The 20,857-nt window shown below is 44.7% G+C and overlaps 1 protein-coding gene across 1 annotated transcript in view; it reads right to left on the reverse strand.

Moving 5' to 3' along the window:
* The window catches only part of LOC142250507 (ubiquitin carboxyl-terminal hydrolase 12-like), a 96,092-nt gene that overhangs the window by 29,443 nt on the left and 45,792 nt on the right, over positions 1-20,857 (reverse strand). The window contains exons 3-4 of the mRNA XM_075322692.1: positions 7,253-7,466; positions 587-813 (exon numbers count right to left, since the gene is read on the reverse strand). Coding sequence (XP_075178807.1) covers positions 587-813; positions 7,253-7,466 — 441 coding nt within the window. The remainder of the gene's footprint in view (positions 1-586; positions 814-7,252; positions 7,467-20,857) is intronic.

Raw genomic sequence — 20,857 nt, forward strand, 5'->3', positions numbered from 1 at the left:
TTTATTGAGCACATGTGAGTCTATCTCAGGGCAGCACAATGCAGAAAAATCAAAAGCTACAAACTATGTTAGTTTTTTGGGGGAAAGATTCAGATTCTAGATATTAATCTGAGCCAAAACTAGATTTTTGTGTGTGTCCAGAAGACGTTCCCATTCAATGAATGTGTGGACTTTCAAGAAAAAATTTAGGAACCCAGTGGACTCTTAAGAGAACAGGGATTTAAAGAAGTATACTGCAGAATAAGCTTTATAACTTCTTAGAGAAGTAAATCCCAATCTACCCTGTTCCTCCTGCTAGAGCAGCACGTGACGGCCCCCTGTAAAGTAACCCCGGCTGGTCTCCTAGGTCAGTCTATCAGCTATAAAGAGAGCAATGGGCTTCTGGGAAGGGTGACTTCAGGAGCCCGTGGTCAGTCACTGACGTTAAGACACCCACTGCCAGGCTTTATTTAGCGAGTCTTCAGGGAAAATGAGCAGAGAGCGGTTCTCCGTAAGGAAGGATGATAGAGGACTACGATGTGACAGTGGAACATGAACCAGTGCACAGCGTTTAGGCCAAGTGCTTGGTCTAGTGGACGTAACTCACAGTTTCACAGTTAAGACATCTGGTTTCATTGGTTAAAGTCCCCTGGAAGATCTCATGAACCCAGGTGAGGTCGGGCTTGTCTGGTTCTTGCAGCTCTACGCTCCCGTTCTGCAGCTTGCCGTTCTGGTTCTCCTGCTTCTTCTCCTCCTGCAGCAGGTCAGCGATGGTGTTGAGAAGGTAGTTCAGGAACTCGTGGGCATCCTGCTGCATGTAGTTGTCAAACAGTTCTGAAAAACACAATTACATTCATGTCAGGATTTCTAACTGTGTAGACGTCAGAGGAAACCCTATTACTACAGAGAGGACTATGGCTAGGCCTACGACCACAGTCTTCACATTGCCATATTTATTGCTCAGAGAAAAGCTGCTACAAAAAGTATAAATGTGTCCAAGTATGAACCAGCCTGAAACCGGATATGGACAAAGGATACGTAGTCTCTGCCCCTCCAAAGAGCCAAGACTCAGACCCCTCCAATCTAATATTGATGGCCTGGAAACCATAAGTCTGCCTCTCCTGCTACGCTGCCCCATACACCACCGGTCTCCACTACTTCCCACTCACATGGCAGTAGAGCTGGCTAGGCTTTTGCTGTAGTTTTTATGGTATTTTTACAATGTTTTTACTGTGGTATCTTGCACTTCTGTAATGGCTGGACCAAGTCCAGGCCAGCAGGGGTTCAAAAGTACCCAAGTGTCGGGATTCATCTGGATTTCCACTGCACAATCAGGCTATCTGGGCAATCAGGAAGAGCTGGGTAAAGTGCTGAGACTGTCACATCTAATGGATGCAACAATCCCGGGTGGCTGCAGGTTGCCATTTTTAGGCTTGTGGTGGCCTAACAAACATGGGTCTCCCCAGCATGAGAATTCCAGCCCCTAAGCTGTCGTGCTTTGTCTTGGCTGGGTAACAAAATTGGGGGGACCGCACGCTATTTTTATTAGTATTTATTTAAATAAAAAAACAAAACACCATGGGATTCCTCTTATTTTGATGCACAGTCAAAATAAGCACACGGCTGTTGGCAGCAGTCTGTAGCCGTAGGCTTTAACCGTGCTGGGAATCATAATATGGGAAGGGGCAATTTTTTAAAATTTTTTAGCTTTACTTAACGATAGACCCGCAGACAGGGTCTGTGATTGGCTGCAGTCAGACGCGGTCACACATGCTGGTGGTGTGTGTGCCTGCAACTAATCCAGGAGCGGGGAATGCATAGCGCCTGCTCCAATCCCCCTATCCTTTCCACCAGCATTTTTAAGTGCCGGATTCTCGTCCCCATAGACTATATTGGGATCGGTGTGCAGCCAGATATCTTGGATCAATTCAGTGCTGGAAGTATTATTTTTTTTAATAACCCAGTTAGACCCGCTGATGCATAAAACAAAGGCAAAAACCAAGCTAAAAATGCTGCAAAAACACCCTGTGTGAACATAGCCTTACACGGCTCCTGTGTCTGGCTACAATATAAAACACACACACACACACACACACACACACACACACACACACACACACACACACACAATATCCAGGACAGCAGCTAAATGGGGCTACTTTTGTCTTTTCACATTTCTCATTGTTGGTAAACCTGAGCCTATAGCGTATTTGTAGGTCTTATAGTGTAACCCTGACATTTCACAGCACGGTGCAGATTGAGGTCTGTGAGGACACTGAGGACAATCAGAGGTGCTTAGTTCAGACACAAACACAAATCAAATTTGTAAGGCCGCGCTCACATCAGCGATATTTTGCCGCAAAACTGTATCAGTCACAAATGCGTTTCAGTTCAATTCATTTCCAATGGAATCGCAGAAAGATGCGGTCACATGCGGTTGCGTGTGTCATACACAATTGCTTGTGCCTGCATCTTGTCGCGATTGCATTGGAAATGAAAAGAACTGAAACGCATTTGTGACGGATATAATACCGCTACAAAATACAAAATACCGCTGATGTGAGCGTTGCCTAAGCCAACTAACCTCACGGTGTAGGTCCAGGGTGTGGGAACAAATCCACACAAACCGAGGGGCATGTGTACACCGGATGCAGATATTATCTATGGTCAGATGTAATCTTGGACCCCCGTGGTGCATACCACAGCTGAAAGGTGTGAATGGCTTTTCCAGCTAGCAGTGGATCCATAAGAACGGAAAACCATATAGAAAAATAAAAAAGACATCAGAAAACGTGCTACTGAGCCGGTCCGAAATCACGAAAGAGGATTAGATCTGCTGCTTCCAGTTTGTACCATGTAAAGGGATCTCTTATTCTAGTGGCTTTCGCTCCAGCACACATTTACCCACTAGATGGCGACGTCGCTCATCTTGTAAAGCAAATCTGTGTCAAGATTTCTCAGCCAATTAAATTTGAAGGCCAAGTTCACACCTGAGTGACAACTTCTATTAGGAGGCTAAATATTTTTACGGTTAAAAAAAAAAAAAAAAAAAAAAAAAAAAAAGTGCAGATCCTCACACAGCAGACAGCTAGGAGCTCCACAGTGCGCGGGAATATCTTCTAGGGGCTGCAGCGCTCAAATCAGTGTCACCTTTTCTTTAAGATCGGCTGCACATGGAGCATGGTCAAAAATGATGTGTCCAAAAACACACATTAAAGTAGTTGAATGTCCAGCACAATTTTATTAAGCAGTTACAATATCCAAAAAAACATTAAAAGGTAACATACACCACAACTGTGACACACACCACGGGTCACAGTGAGATATAGAAGGCAAATACAAGGAGTAAAACTCCACAGGGGTGGGGGCCAGGACAGTGGTATTCAAAAATTAACAGTCAGAGTGGACAGTTCTAACTCAAATCAACATGTAGGTATTATGTATCACCCCACTCTAACTATAATCCATAAAATAAGACTGCCATGACCGTACATGTGGTGGCCCTTGAAAAAGGACACGAAACGCGTGTCGGGATTGGGCCGTGGACGGTGTTATCCTGCCATTTTATATCTCGGTATGTACCGACTCACCCTATGCATTAATTTTGTCCTATGCATTACATTGGGAAATCACCCCACTTGATATTTTCGTATGTGCAGCGACAGAGGCTATAGAGGTGTTGCATATCATGTAGGGATTTATATTAGGGTTCATGGCAGTCATATTTTATAGATTATAGTTAGAGTGGGGTGATTCAAATCAACATGTAGGTATTATGTATCACCCCACTAACTATAATCCATAAAATAAGACTGCCATGAACCCTAATATAAATCCCTACATGATATGCAACACCTCTATAGCCTCTGTCGCTACACATACCAAAAGATCAAGTGGGGTGATCTCCCAATGTAATGCATAGGACAAAATTAATGCACAGGGTGAGTCAGTACATACCGAAATATAAAATAGCAAAATAACACCAGACGCGCGTTTCGTGTCCTTTTTCAAGGGCCACCACATGTACGGTCATGGCAGTCTTATTTTATGGATTATAGTTAGAGTGGGGTGATACATAATACCTACATGTTGATTTGAGTTAGAACTGTCCACTCTTGACTGTTAATTTTTGAACACCCCTGTCCTGGCCCCCACCCCTGTGGAGTTTAACTCCTTGTATTTGCCTCCTATATCTCGCTGTGACCCGTGGTGTGTGTCACAGTTGTGGTGTATACTACCTTTTAATGTTTTTTTTGGATATTGTAACTGCTTAATAAAATTGTGTTGGACATTCAACTACTCTAATGTGTGTTTTTGGACACATAATTTTTGATTAGTATATAGGAGTACGTCCTTTACTAAGGAATCCGTTAATATGGTGGAATTATCACTTGCTAATATAAGCTGATGTACTAGATGAGGATGATGTCCCCGATTTATTCTGTGAATTTTACATTATAGATGGAGCATGGTGATGGAAACGTGATTCCATATGGGCAAGTGTCTGAAGTTGTGATCACTGGGAGCCCGGGTGCAGACACCCCCACTGGTAATTATGACTCCGTCCATGCTCTGCTGAAGACCGGCTCAATACAAAGGCTACAAGCCGGCCTCCAGCCTAAGAGGTCATCAGCGCTCTGCATAGCCTTCCTTTGTGTTAGTGATTGGTCGGGACTCCTAGGACTCCACTGATCAAAAGTTCTGAAAAGTTTCTAGGACATGGCAAAAGTTTTGTGAAAGTTTAGATACTCTTTAATCTTCTTTTTCTGCAGACATATATCTTAGCTGAATTCCCTGAAGATGCTGTATACTGTGGTAGACCTACCGCAAGCAAGAAAACCATACAGATGGTGAACAGCACCAAAAAGATGTATCTAGTAGTGTACAGCTGGATGGCAGTTTCCAGGTACATGGAAATGGAGAGGTTAAAGGGTTGTTTGAGTTTTATATTAAAGGGAATCGGACACTAACTTTTGCATCGCGTAGGGGCAGAGACACTGATTCCAGTGATGTATCACTTATTGGACTGCCCGGCTGTAGTTTTGATAAATCACTTTTATCTGCTCTAGTCCTCTCTGGAATGAGTTCCTGCTATCCCAATGATATCAAAACTACAGCAAGCAGCCCAGTAAGTGATCCAGAGCTGAAATCAGGTATGTGTCCGTATTTTGTCCAGTCCTCAGATTAGGATGGATAAACCAAGGGTCAGATTCCTTTTGCGTTGACTGCAGGAAACATACAATAAAAGCATGACACTCAGCTGTTAAATTTCCAGCTGCTGTGACATGCCACACCTTCACATGACCCCTGCAGACAATCACTACCCTCCGCTCTGATGCCTCACGTGTATTCTCCTGGAAAATAAAGCCTGGCAACAACCAACAGAATATCAGCAAGGAAGGGGTATGAGTTTTAACATGAGATTAGTAGGGATGGGAGAAGCAATTTGCAGGGCTCCGGTCCATCGTCCGGGTCTGTAATCTGTGACCACTGGCTGGGAGCCCTGTGAAGCTACTTGCGTCTCCGCATTTTTGGCTCTTCTTATGATTAGCCAGCCAGGAATGCCAGAAGGTAAGGACAGGCCTCCCATCCAGCACTCATAGATTATTAACCTGGTCGATGGACTACAGTGCGGCAAATTGATTTTTCCATTTCCAGCGATTAATGATTATTTTAGAACATTTCCTGCATCTTGGTTAATTTCCTATACTCTATGAAAACTCTTTTAAAGGGCCTATTAAGTTATGGTTCAAAACTGAGAAACTCACAAAAGATGGGTCATAATTGTCTAAAGGCAGATGAGAAGGTCACATTCCTGCATCATGGCCAGAGCATGGACTGGCCGCAGGTCTGCGGAGCTGGCCTTCACAGCCTAATATATGCCTATAAGACCCGCAGCCGGTCCGTGCATCTTCAACCTTCACACTTGTATAAGAATGAAGAACAATATTGATTGGAATCCAATGTAATGAAGCGGATCTATAACATGGGCGCAAGAACATTTTTGGCCTGGGGGCCACATTGTAATATTAAACCAACCCCAGGGATCGAAATAAAACATCACGATAAAAGAAAATATCTTAATGTGTGCCTGTTCCATTTTTAGGACTCCCACCTCTCAGGAGGATACAGGTTCTCATCTCTCCCATTCACAGTCCAGAATGTAACACACAAACTGCAATGGAGAAAGCTGAATTTATGAGACGCAGACACAGTCAAGCATTTCTGTTCTCCCATAAACTAAATGACTAATGGCAGCACCAGTGCATGGTCATTTTTCACTTCATCTACTCCTTAGATGACAACATGGCCACACACTGACCCTAATGCATCAAGACCATGTTTTTTCACGGCGGTCTTGATGAAGGGGTGGGGTGGAGTGCATCTTAATGAATCAGGTGGGGCACGAAGTGCTGGGCACCTCCGTGTGCACCTGGCTACATATCTTACTCCAGCTCTGGTGATCAATGGTGGTCCTACTGATGAGGTCTCCAGTGATCAGACAAGCTTTCCTAAACATTTAGGCTGGGGCCACACGGGGATTACTGCGATCCCCTCGCATGACACTCGGCTCACGCTGACAGCACAGAAGAGCAGAGTGTCATGCGAGTGTCACTGCGACTGAGGTCTGACCGTGCGACCGGACCTCAGCTGCGGGGGGCAGGCCAACACCGAGGAGGGACGGGCCGGCACCGAGGAGGGACGGGCCGGCACCGAGGAGGGACGGGCCGGCACCGAGGAGGGACGGGCCGGCACCGAGGAGGGACGGGCCGGCACAGAGGAGGGACGGGCCGGCACAGAGGAGGGACGGGCCGGCACAGAGGAGGGACGGGCCGGCACCGAGGAGGGACGGAAGGGATTTATCTCCCTCTCTCCTCCGTTGCCGGCTATTGTGATTCTCGCCCTGCACTCGCTGTACACCAGTGTACCGCGAGTGCAGTGCGATCTTTCTCTCGCCCCATAGACTTGAATGGGTGCGAGAGAAAGAGTCTTGCATTATAATCGTAGCATGCTGCGATTGTTTTCTAGGTCCGATGAGGGCTGAGAAAATACTCGCTCATGTGCGCTGACACACAGGCTAGAATTGGTCCGTGTGGAATACGATTTTTTATCGCACTCCACTCGCACCGATTTTCATACCGTGTGTCTTAGGCCTTAATGTTCGAGTTCAGTTTTCCATAATCAGAGTTTGTGAGCAACATTTGGAGATCAGTGACCTCAACACTTTGCCTTCCATGACTGCATGCATGGAGTGCTGCTTTACTAAACATACCATTTTCTTTTCTCAACCTGGAGATGAATTTCTTGGGTGGTATAACCCCCACTTTCTTCTTTTGCGTGGCAATGCTGTTGAAGAGGTCTGCCAGGCATGTGAGTAAGCTTTCCTTCTTCCGCGGCTGGACCTTGTATGCCAAAACTTTTTCCCGAAACGGGCGACAAAAATAAAGTGCTTGTAGAACAGAGTTGCAGTAGCAGGTGTTGCCGAACTAGAAGGTGAACAGAGAAACAAGACGTAAATGACAAGGCAACATACACACAAAGATCTGAAGAAATGTGGTAACAACAGGAAGAAAACCACAAGTTCTGTAATAAGAGTGCATCAAGGTAAAAACACAAAATAATCAAAGCTTAAACCATGAAAATAGTACCCATATAGAGCGGCAGGCGACTCTCTGGTCTCCACTACGGCAAGGAGATCCAGTATAGTCACTCAACTGGACGATTTTCTACGCCAACCTTTGGCTACAGGATGAAAGTCCCCAGCCCCCGGTAGTGATCAGTGATCACAGACTGTTCAGTAACAGCTTGATGTCCATTTATCATCTCCAGGCTGCTGTGTACATGGCAGCAATCACTCCATGGTCACAGGTCTGATGGTGAAACAGTAACGTTCCTGCAACCACGGGGACAAATCCACTCCACATTACTCTCGCGGGCAGTGACAGATGGCTGACATTTGCAGTTTAGGAAGCTCCACTGTATAATGTGCCGTTTTGGGGACAGAATAAGTCACCTCATACTGCGGGGGGGGGCATTAATTCCTGAAGATTGGACTAAAAGGAGATTTCAAGAAACTGAGGCCTAATTTTTTTTTAACTGCCTTTTCAGACAGTACAGGAACAAATTGCAACCTATAAAAGACTCTGGGATCATAGATTTTAGTATTCAAAGATAGAAATTTATTAATACAAAAGTGCTCGTACAAACAATAACATTAAATTCATTATACATAGGATGATAGATTTGGGATATAGGAAGGGATGTAAAGCCGCACTAAAGGGAGTAGTGCAACACTAGTGGCAGCTACAAAACCTGGACCATTCAATTTAACCTGAATTGATACCTTATGTATATATAGGCATATTTTAAAGGCACAGGGACTGCTAGAATTGGGGCATAGTATGCCTATTTTTTAGTCTTATAATAGGGTACTGCTATAACTAATACGTCATATAGAGGTGCCCCTTGTAGCCACAAGGGCTAGGAGAGGAGCACATACCATATGCACACAGTGTCCAATAATCAGTATGGTATTAAGAGCACCCACATTGATGGGGCAATGCTGTGAATAGGGACTATCAATGTGGGTTGCTCTTAATACCATACTGATTATTGGACACTGTGTGCATATGGTATGTGCTCCTCTCCTAGCCCTTGTGGCTACAAGGGGCACCTCTATATGATGCATTAGTTATAGCAGTACCCTATTATAGGACTAAAAAATATGCATACTATGCCCCAATTCTAGCAGTCCCTGTGCCCTTAAAATATGCCTATATATACATAAGGTATCAATTCAGGTTAAATTGAATGGTCCAGGTTTTGTAGCTGCCACTAGTGTTTCACTACTCCCTTTAGTGCGGCTTTACATCCCTTCCTATATCCCAAATCTATCATCCTATGTATAATGAATTTAATGTTATTGTTTGCACGAGCACTTTTGTATTAATAAATTTCTATCTTTGAATACTAAAATCTATGATTCCAGAGTCTTTTATAGGTTGCAATTGAACTGTATCGGAATCTATTTATGATATTGAGAGGCCACACATAGGTAGTATAGTACAGGAACAAAGTAGGCATCTGGAATATGGCCACCTCCTTGAAAGCTGTTAAAATCATATTATTATTATTATTTATTATTATAGCGCCATCAATTCCATGGCGCTTTACATGTGAAAGGGGTATACATAATAGAGACAAGTACAATAATCATAAACAATACAAGACACAGAAAGCTACAGGATAGAAGTACCTGCCCGCGAGGGCTCACAGTCTACAAGGGATAGGTGAGGATACGGTAGGTTAGGGTATCATATAGCTAGAATACTTCAATTAACAAAAACACTTTTTGAACAAACTTGGGCTATATTCACACTAGTGTCGTGGCTTCAATTTAAAACAAGAGCCACAACGTTGAAATGATGCTCACCGCTGGAGCCCATTAGAATCAGTCACGATCTCTGCTGATGTACAAGGGGCTGCTGACAAGTCTTTGGCTTTACCCAGAAAAACGAGATAGGATGATGAAACTACACATGTATTCCACCTACTCTCTATTGATGTCAACACACTTCTTACATCAGTATTCCAAGTTCTGTAAGCCTAGCAAACAGAAGGATTTCGGTTGTGCCTCAAACCAGGCATCTGTAGCAGCCATGGCATCAGAAATGGTGTGAAATTTGGCACCCTTGAGGTGTTTCTTCAGGTTTGGAAACAGATGATAGTTGAAGGGAGCTAGATCTGGTGAATAAGGTGGGTGGTCAACCAGCTGGAAGGTCAACTCTGCCAATTTTGCCATAGTCTCCTGTGTAGTGTGAGCGGAGGCGTAGTCTTGCAGGAAAAAGACTCCTTTGGACAGCTTGCCGAGCCGTTTGGCCTTCAGAGCGGCCTTCAAAATTGGAAAAAAAAATGTACCCAAAATTTTTGAATAGAAATAGCAGGGCAAATCTGATATGTGCGTGTCAAAAACTAAGTAAAATATAACTTATTAGATAATTTAAAAGATAAAGAGCACACTGAAACAAAAACAAATACGCCTGTAATGAAACAAGCAATCTCTCAAAGAGAATTCACATAGGAGAAATGACCAAGGGGAAACAAAAAACCCAATTGCAGTTATCAATAAATGAACTGGTCTTATGCGGTCATAAACCTCCCAAAGTAATTCAGGGGGAAATGTAGTTTAATTGAAAGCACACAACAGAGAAAAAAAAAAAAAGCACATTTATGAGTATAGCCTAAATAACGTATCCCAGTCTAAGGGGTACTTGCACGCTGCGACAACGCTAGCCGATGATAGCGATGCCGAGCGCAATAGTTCCCGCTCCCGTCGCAGCTGCGATCGCTTGTGATAGCTGCCGTAGCGAACATTATCGCTACGGCAGCTTCACACGCACTTACCTGTCCTGCGACGTCGCTCTGGCCGGCGACCCGCCTCCTTCCTAAGGGGGCGGGTCGTGCGGCGTCACAGAGACGTCACACGGCAGGCGGCCAATAGAAGCAGAGGGGCAGAGATGAGCGGGACGTAAACATCCCGCCCACCTCCGTCCTTCCTCATTGCAGACGGGACGCAGGTAAGGTGATGTTCCTGACTCCTGCGGCTTCATACACAGCGATGTGTGCTGCCGCAGGAACGAGGAACAACATCGTACCTGTCGCTGCAGCAAAATTATGGAAATGACCGACACTACACAGATCACCGATTTACGACGCTTTTGCGATCGTTTATCGGTGCATCTAGGCTTTACACGTTGTGACGTAGTTACCGGCGCCGGATGTGCGTCACTTTCGATTTGACCCCGGCGATATGTCGCAACGTGCAAAGTGCCCCTAAGCCCATTTACTGGATTAAAACACAGACTGTAGGCCGGATCAATGTGTGATTGAGAAAATGCCTCCACAAAAACTATAAGGCCAAATAAACAGCTACACACATAAAACAAATTCCTTTCGGAGGTTTATGACCGCATAACAGATAATTTATTGATAACTGCAATTGGGTTTTTTTGTTTTCCCCTGGTCATTTCTCCTATGTTAATTCTCTTTGGGACATTGCCTGTTTCATTACAGGTTGGTTTGTTTGTCAGTGTGCACTTTATCTTTTAATAATCTAAATTAAAGTTACATTTTACTTTAAGGGAACCAAACATCAGGATTTTCGTGTACAAGGTGCAGCCAGTGCAGTGCTGGCACTATCAGGCACATTGTGTGCATACCATTAGCGGGCAGCTCGGATGTGTAGGCTGTGAAATCCAACTTTATAAAGTTTGAAAATTCATCATCTTTTTGAATGACGTGTGCACCTCACTACTAATGTCTGGGAGGGTTATACACGTGGATTCCCGCCCCCCCACCACCTGTTCCTCCTTCCCTCTGGCTGTATGTAAATTTCTACTCTTCTGTTACATGGCGTCTGAGTTAGCGCCTGCGCATAGCGCTCATCTCCGGCGCCATGTTTCTGAAGCCCACAGTATTATTGTGCATGAGAGGGCGGCGCATGCGCCCTCGCTTTTTCAGATCTGTTGTGACCGCGGGAGCGCGCGCGGTGTCACAACAGGACTGGAGAAGAGCTGATCTTACCGATTAGCTGCAGGATATATCGTAGCAGACATCTGCTGCAGCTAATCGGGATAAGATCAGCTGTTCTCCAGTCCTGTTGTGACACCGCGCGCGCTCCCAACAGATCTGAAGAAGCGAGGGCGCATGCGCCGCCCTCTCATGCACAATAATACTGTGGGCTTCAGAAACATGGCGTCGGAGATGAGCGCTATGCGCAGGCGCTAACTCCTACGCCGTGTAACAGAAGAGTAGAAATTTACATACAGCCAGAGGGAGGGAGGAACAGGCGGCGGGGGGGAGGGAATCCACGTGCATAACCCGCCCAGGACATTAGCAGCGAGGTGCACACGTCAATCAAAAAGATTATGAATTTTCAAACTTTATAAAACTTGGATTTCACAGCCTAATGCACCTTATACACGAAAATCCTGATGTTTGGTTCCCTTTAAGTTTCTGCTTTCAATTGGTCCAAAAGTTCAATGTAATACCTGGATGGTGGAACCCTTTTCAAGGTAGTCCACTAGCAGCGCACCCTCCTTATCCCAGGACACAGATGCCATCACCTTAGTGGCTGATTTTTGCACCGTGAACTCCTTTGGATGAGGAGAACCACTGTGCCTCCACTTTTTTGACTGGTCCTTGTTTTCAGGGTCACACAAATAAATCCAGGTCTCAACCATAGTGACCAGTCAATCCAGAAGTTCTTATCAGTCCAGAAACGCTGACAAATGACCCGGGAAGTTTTCACTCGCATTCTTCTCTGATCTGTTGTCAAACATTAGGAGACCCATTTTGCAGATAGTTTACTCATGTCCAAATGTTCATGGATAATGACACAAATACGTTCACGGGAAATCCCCATGATGTCTGCTATTGCTTTAGCTGAAATTCGTGGATTCTCCAGTATGAAGTTGTGCACAGCATCGACGACCTCCGAAATAACAACCACTCTCGATTGTCCAGGATGTTGTCCCTCATCATTGGTGCTGAAGTGGCCCGTTTTAAATTTGGCAACCCTGTTCTTAACTGTGGAATATGAAGGGCATTGATCCCCCAATGTCTAACATAGCACCATGAATATTCTTCGCGGACTTTCTTTGCAGAAACAAGAATTTTATCCCTCCTCTGCTCTCAGTTGCTGTGAATATCGCATTAGACTCTGCCAATTTGTTTTCCTGCGTACGTAGAACACTGTTGCCATAAGTAACAAACGCAAACATTTGAAAACATATATTAGACACAAGTCTTTCATGTGATGTAACATTTGTTACCATAGAAACAAAAAAAGATCACCAAGCCAAAGACTTATCAGCAGCCCCTCGTATTTGCAAGAACATCCAAACTGCATGAAGCGATATCCTTTCTGTATAATCTGCCGATGCCGTCTCTGTATGGAGTCTCTGACTGCAATGTGACCAAGACCTTCATCCAACTGCTAAAGGGCCATCTGGTCAGTAGCTAAGTAGATATTGATGAACTCAAGACCAGGATGGGTAATCAGTATCACATTGGAGGAGATCTTGATACCCAGCACCTTCACTGATCATCTGGTGGATGGATGTATGCTCATCGAAAGGAGCTGAACTGCACAGCTAAATGCAATGTGTAGCAGCCACTCCTGGATACTGCAGAACAGCTCTTACTCAAGCTCCTACATCTCCCATCTCGAGTCGCAGCTGTCCTGCAGTAGCCAGCAGTGGCCATTACACAGCACAGTTCCATTCAATAAGCTTACATCCAGCTAATGTCAGCTGGTCATGTGGGAGGTCTGGTCAGCTGTTGGACCCCCTTCTACACCTCCGATCAGATATTGATGATCTATTCTAGGGATAGGTCATCAATATCTAGTGAACAGGCAACCTCTTTAGAGGGAACCAAACATAAGGATTTTGGTATATAAGGTGCAGCCAGTGCAGCACTGGCACTATCAGGCACATTGTGTACATACCATTAGTGGGCAGCTCGGGTGTTTAGGCAGTGAAATCCAACTTTATAAAGTTTGAAAAATCAAGCACTTTTTGATTGACGTGTGCGCTCCTAATGTCCGGGTGGGTTATGCACGTGTATCCCCGCTCCCCCCGCCGCCTGTTCCTCCCTCTCTCTGGTTGTATTCAAATTTCTCTCTTCAGAAACATGTCGCCGGAGTTGGCACCTGCGCATAGCCCTTATCTCCGGCACCATGTTTCTGAAGCCCGCAGTAGCTAGTATTACCTGCAGCTACGATATCGTGCCGCCCCAGGACACCGTGCCAGCACAGCAGCTGCCTAGGACACCGGGACGCCACAGGAAAAAGAAGACAGAAGCCTGCCAGCGACATCGGGGGTCAGGTGAGGTAAGTTCACAATGGACTCACATGACCCCGTGACGGCAGTGCTGCGAGACCCGGTCACGGTGTCCTGGGGCGGCACAATATCGTAGCTGCAGGTAATACTAGCTACTGCGGGCTTCAGAAACATAGTTCCGGAGATAAGCGCTATGCTCAGGCGCCAACCCCGGCGCCATGTTTCTGAAGAGAGGAATTTGAATACAACCAGTGAGAGGGAGGAACAGGCGGCGGGGGGCGGGGATACACGTGCATAACCCGCCCAGACATTAGCAGAGAGGTGCACACGTCAATCAAAAAGTGCTTGATTTTTGAAACTTTATAAAGTTGGATTTCACTGCCTACACATCCGAGCTGCCCACTAATGGTATGTACACAATGTGCCTGATAGTGCCAGCACTGCACTGGCTGCACCTTATATAGGAAAATGCTGATGTTTGGTTCCCTTTAACTACAAGAGACATTCACTTTAACAAGTACTTAAAGAGTTAGTAGGAATAATAATAATAAATAATAAATAATACCTCCAATTAAATATGCAGTATGGTTCTTCTGATATAACCATGTCTCTTACCTCATGTGCAGAGCATTGCAGCTTACTTACATACCATGGTTACGTGCACAAATCAACTAACTATCTGTCATTACATTAGTGGACGAAGCCATGGATAAATAAGCTGCAATGCCCTGCACATGAGGTAAGAGACATGGCTATATCAGCAGAACTATACTACATTTCTAATTGGAGGTATTTCCTAATATTATTATTACTATGCCTACTACATATTGGGATAGGATCTTGGAAATGGTTGGATGTAAACCTTCACCTGCCACATGGATGTAACACTGTAAGGTTTGCTTTTGGTTTACTGAAGGATTAAAATCAGTCAGTGCCTAAAATTTCATTGAATAAGTCAGTATTTCTATGGCCGCTGTTCTTGTATGGAAAGTGGTCGTGACCGAGATCACGGTAACAACCTGCAATAAACTAAAGACTGAGAAGCCTTAACAATGCCTGTCTAAAAATAAATGCTAAATGGAGTAACGCGTGAGATACATGAACATACAATAAATGTGAGATTTAGATGTACAGAAGCAAACATCCCAAAATGACACCGAAAAGAAAAGAAAGAAAAAACACATTCACTTTCAATCGTTAAGGAATATGCATAAGATAACAAAAGGCCGTCTAATAATGTGCAGCCAAAATAGAACACGGCGCTGGTATTTTTAGCATTTCTATTCATAGCCCAGTGAGAACGCTCGCTCCCTCGCTCCCCATGTGCAGTCTCCAGTCTTTACACCAGCCACAACGCAAGCAAATGACAACTGTAGATGGATGCTCTGCAAAAACACAGAATCTGGCATTTAGAAGACCTTTAGCAAATTTTGACTTTATAAAATAAATAATTACATTTTCGTATTCAATAGGCCTTTCATTTCTCCTAGATATGTGGACATGTACGTACAACCCTGTGTCAGGAGCTGTGCTAGCGTCATACTTACCCGTCCTCAGTTCTCTGCTGCTGCCGCGGCGCACCACACCCTCGCGCCTGCTGCCGCGGCGCACCGCACCCTCGCGCCTGCTGCCGCGGCGCGCCACACTCTTAGGCTATATGCCCACGGGGAAAGTGTCCTGCGGTTATATCCACAGGACATTCCGCAGGAACTCCCAGAAAACCGCAGCACAACTTTGTCTGTTTCAATGCTGCGGTTGTATTGCGGAATGTCCTGCAGATATGCTGCGGCCATTCTGCATTGAGGATACAGTACCAAGGCTTCGGCACTGCATCCTCAATGCAGAACAAGTCCTGGAGTGATCGGGGAGTTCATACCTCCATCACGCAGCACTTCTCTCCGGCGTCTGTCAGTGTCTCTACACTGTGCAGGAAAAGGTGGGCGGGCCTGAACTAGCTCCGGCTGTCACATGACCGGAGCTCATGCAGGCCCTGCCCACCACCACCTTCATGCTCCTGGCTCCACTGCGCTCCTGTGCACCGAGGGAAAGGACTCAGGTGTCTGCACAGGCAAGTATGGGACCAAGGCAGATTTCCGCAGGTAAATCCGCAGGAATAATTGACATGAAGTTATGTGCGGCTGTGGGACATCCGCACCATATTTCGCAGCCGCACATACCGCAGCATGGACACAGACACTCCCCATGTCCCATAGGATAACATGGGGAGTCCCTGTACTTGATGAAACCTGCGGATTTATCTGGAAAATCCAGATAAATCCGCAGGTTTTCCGGGGCAAAATCCGCAGAAGCAAGCTCCCGTGGGCACAGGGCCTAACTCCCGCCGCCGCAGGCGCTCCACACTCTTACTCCTGCTGCCGCGACACTGTACAGTTTGTAAAGTGAAAATGTGTGAATAGTCCTAAATGTGTCACCTGTATTTTATTACTATATGGCTTGCAGCCCGTGATGTGAGGCTTGCGGGTATTGCACAGCTTATTGCACTAGCACCAGGTGTAAAAATCATCCATGAAGATCAGGTCTCCAGATGGTGAATTTTGAGAGTAGTTCCACACAATAGATCTGAATGGGGTAAGGTAAGGACCCCTCAATCTTCCTATACTGCCTCAGTGTGATTTCTGTGGAAGCCTTGGCTGTCATAATACCATGAATGGGGGCTCTTGGTGTCAGTGTTAGAGGGGCGGGAGCCGGATGTGGCTCGCGAGTGTCTCAGACGGAACGTGGCTTGCAAGCCTCTCTCGGAGCGGAAAGTGGCTCTGAAGGTCACTTCTCTGAGGTAGACAGCAAGCTGTCTGGAAAAAGGAAGATCTGTCATGCTCGCCTATAAATGTGGCAGTCCTTGTCAGGGAATTGGTTATCAAAATTTCAGCTCATATTTGATGAATTCAACATCCCTTGTTTAAGTGTATGCTAACTGAAAATATTACTAATTCTCTTAGACATGATGAGGCTGGTGTTCTTAAAGTATAATACTTTTTGCACCATTACAGATCTGAGTGAGTGCACAGAATTGTGGTTCTTGAGCACTGATCATGTACACAATGATGGCGTTCTTCCGATGGATTGTGCCGGTGTGGCTAGCAACCGGTATTAGAACTCGTGTAGATTACAGATATGTTTTTTAAAATACTTTGTGCTACCTAATATGTCTTTCAGATCAACGAGGGTCTGGGTCCATAAAATGTCCACTCGAAGCCTGTGAGATGCGCTGAGCTTGTGCCCGAGCGAGTGCACACAGCAGTATACGGGTACAAGAGATAGTCTATGGGCCCGTACTCCACTCATTGTGTAGGCTGATTGAGTTTGTAGTGAATCTGTACACCACCCTGTGAGCTTCTGCAGGCCAAAGCGGAGCGCCAGTCTCAGTGTATACTAGATAGGACCTAACATTAATTAAAGAAAAAAGTAAATAATAGACACCCTTTAAGGTCCAGGTGTGTATGAACTGAGGAAGTCACCCATATGTACCCAACTGCTAGGACTATACAAGCACAGAGCAACAATAATAACTATATGCATTATTATTATTATTATTAGATCATACAGACTGAATGACCCCATGATGATGAGGGACACATTACCTATAGAGTTCCTCCGCTTGGGGTAAGGCACGTTCTGATTAATGAGAGGGAGAATGGGGGTGATCTATACTGAACATGTCCTATCATCACCAAATGCACATACACTGCAATCATGTAAGCCTTGTAATCAGAGGTGCATATTTTTTGTCGCATGCGACCTCCCTTCTGTCAAGAGCGGTGGTGGAGAACGTTCAATTTCCCTACTATATAGTGGCTTAATCAGACAAGATTTCAGGAAAAAAATAAATAAATAAATAAATAACTAAATGAAAGCTTTCAACTTACGTGGGAACGGGAACTGGGAGAGGTAATCTTCTCAGTCCACTGGGAGACAGGCTACCTCTTTACCCAAAAGCTAGCAGTTGCTTGCTTCGCACAGGAGAAGATTAAAAAATCTTGACGAGATGGTATCATTTCCCATCAAAGCTCCACGCTATTTTTCCAGCTGTTTCAGACACATGCCAGTGTTGTAATCTTGAAAATGGTACCATGTTGCACATCTGGTGTGAGTGCGATAAGATTAAGCCATTCTGGGAACAAGTGTTTGCAAATTCTCGCTTAATGGAAAGAATACTAAGGGCAGCCCTCACATTGCACTTCTCTCCGTTTTGCCTCATTCAATAAAATTTCACAAGCGGGCCATACGGCGCTTCTGCCTGACAGCTGCACGCTCTGCGATCCCTTCCATTAATGAGTGGTATTGTTGAGCGAGTAGTTATCTATTCGTACTCGCTATGCTATTAGCAAGTACTGTCCACTACTTAGGTATTCGTTACGAATAGTGGGCACAATGTACCGTAAGTCAATGGGAAATACTCGCTAAGTAGCGAGTAACCCGAAAGCTGTATTTTTCGTGCGAGCAGCGATTAGTACGGCTTTCAGGTTACTCACTACTTATCGAGTATTTCCCATTGACTTACATTGCGCCTGCTATTCATAACGAATATGCGAGTAGTGGACTGTACTCACTAAGAGCAAAGAGGGTACGAATAGTCAACACTCACTCAACACTACCACTCATTAATGGAACGGATCTGAGTTGATTTCCAGTATCCGGGAATCGCAGAGCGTGCAGCTGTCAGGCAGAAGCAATGTAAGTCAATGGAAAATACTAGCTAAGTAGCGAGTAACTCGAAAGCTACAGTGTTCGTGCGAGCAGCGAATAGTGCGGCTTTCGGGTTATTCACTACTTAGCGACTATTTCCCATTGACTTACATTGCGCCCACTACTCTTAACAAATATGTGAGTAGTGGCCAGTACTCACTAATAGCACAGCGAGTACAAATAGTCAACTACTCGCGCAACACTAGTGGTAGTCTGAAATGGTCAATATGTGCAGGATGGAAGAGCTATCTGCTGAATGCTCCGGACTCACCGACAAATTCACCAGATTATGGAGCGAATGGATATTATTCCACGATTCCCTGAATCTTCATAAAAAATTTTCAATAGGTTGTAGGACCTGGTGGGACAGGCCTGGGTTGGTGCTGTGGCTTCCGTGGCTTAATGCAAAAAAGATGTCTTTACCCTCTCCCTTATTCTTACATCCCCCTCCCACTTCTTCTAATGTCCCCACACCACCTTTTTTTAATTTTTTTTATTCTCTTTTCATCTTTTTTCTACTATATTGGGAAGGGTTTTGGACTTCAGACACAGTTTGTTTGTTTCCTACTATTGGGTTACCCTAAAATGTACTCTCCTTTATTAATTTTATTTGTTTCTCTGTCAAAATGGCACTTTCATAATTTGTTGTGAACCAAAATGTATCGCTGCATTAAGAGTCATTCTTTATTGTTCTTATGAATGAATAAATTATATTATATTTTCAATATAAATAGATTGAACATAAAAGCTGTGATGGGTACTTTTGTGAATTATCTTTTCCAACTCTCATATTTCTATCTAATGTGCATGTATTTACTCTTATAGTATTATTTATTTATTTTTTATATGCACTGAACACTTTTTATACTTATTTGGATAATGATCCTCTTTGCAAGATCAAGCGTACAGAAGGCTAAAGGCGTATTTACACTGTCCGATAATCGGTAACGACCCAATAATTGTGTAATGTGGATGGATTGAACGAGATTGTCTGGAGAAGACGAAGTGAGCGCTACCATGAGTCCTGCATCATGCCACCAACGGTAAAGCATCCGGATACCATTCATGTGTGGGAGCTTTTCGTCCATTGAGGGGGTTCACTCACTATTTTGCCCCAAAACACTGCAATAAATAAAGTTTGTATCCAATCACCATCCAAAAGCAACTTCTCCCAACAACACTGTAGCAATTTGATGATGTACAATGCTTTTTCCAAGAAAATCATATCGATTATGGTGATGATACTCCGCTCAAACGCTGATCAGAGTTTGCGTATTTTCAATTTACTGTGACCCAATCCTCTCACATGCGAGAATCTGATCACAGGTGCAGAGGAGACCGAGAACTTAATTTCTCCATGTTCTCCATTGTCTGTCTTGGCGTATATCGGACTGCACTCTGATGACATCAAAGTGCAGTGCAATGTTTTGCACGCGCCCATAGACTTGTATGGGTGAACACCGTCTGATATACGCTGACACAGCATGCTGTGATTTTTGTTCCCCGATTCAGCATGGAGAAAAATAACCACTTGTGAGCACTGCCCCATAGTATAACATTGATCCGAGGGTATCAGATCGCTATTGTCTGTGTTATACGCTCGTGTGACCCTAGTCTTATGGAGACCATATCACAAAGCAAGAGTGATGGTTTTAGAAACTTATTACAGTAAAACTGCTCCCTCACATTTTATTCTCCCTGCTGTGGTGTAAATGGTTTTCCATGTCTCTTCTCTGCTTGGGGTTAATCTCTTTCCTTTTAGGACCCTGCGGAAATCCTCACCTTTCAGCTGTTAATCATTATCACTTCCCCTTGTGTCCTTAAATACCAACATTTCTCCTTGGCATTTGCGGGTGATTGAGTAATATTGCTATACAGGCCTTGGATGCCAGCAGTTGGCTTATATTCATCTGAAGAAACATTGTTGCTGTACCTCTCCCAGAGTCATCCTGAATACAAATTGTTTATATACTTTCCCCCTGTGGGTCCTCCCTGTGTGTTTTTTAGAGCTCAATAGGGTTGACTAAGTGCTGGTCCCATCCGTTCCTTACCAAAGCCCGGTTTAGGGTCAGCCAGGGCCAGGTATCCTGCTCAGCGCATAGGTGCGGAACCTACCTAGGGTGGTCAGGAGAGCCAGCGGAATGTTTGGTCAGGGGTCTCCATCTCCCCCTTCCCAAGACAAAGGGCTTCCCTTCCCTGTCGCCATACGCGTGGTACTTCCCCCATACCTAGCATGACATTAATTCCTGCACTTTTTGACTATGAATGGTTTGTGATTTATAAATCAGTATGATGTAGGGGAAGTTATTAAAGCGGTTATTAAAAGTAAT

The sequence above is a fragment of the Anomaloglossus baeobatrachus genome, chromosome 9 (assembly GCF_048569485.1).
Source record: "Anomaloglossus baeobatrachus isolate aAnoBae1 chromosome 9, aAnoBae1.hap1, whole genome shotgun sequence".
Taxonomy (NCBI): domain Eukaryota; kingdom Metazoa; phylum Chordata; class Amphibia; order Anura; family Aromobatidae; genus Anomaloglossus; species Anomaloglossus baeobatrachus.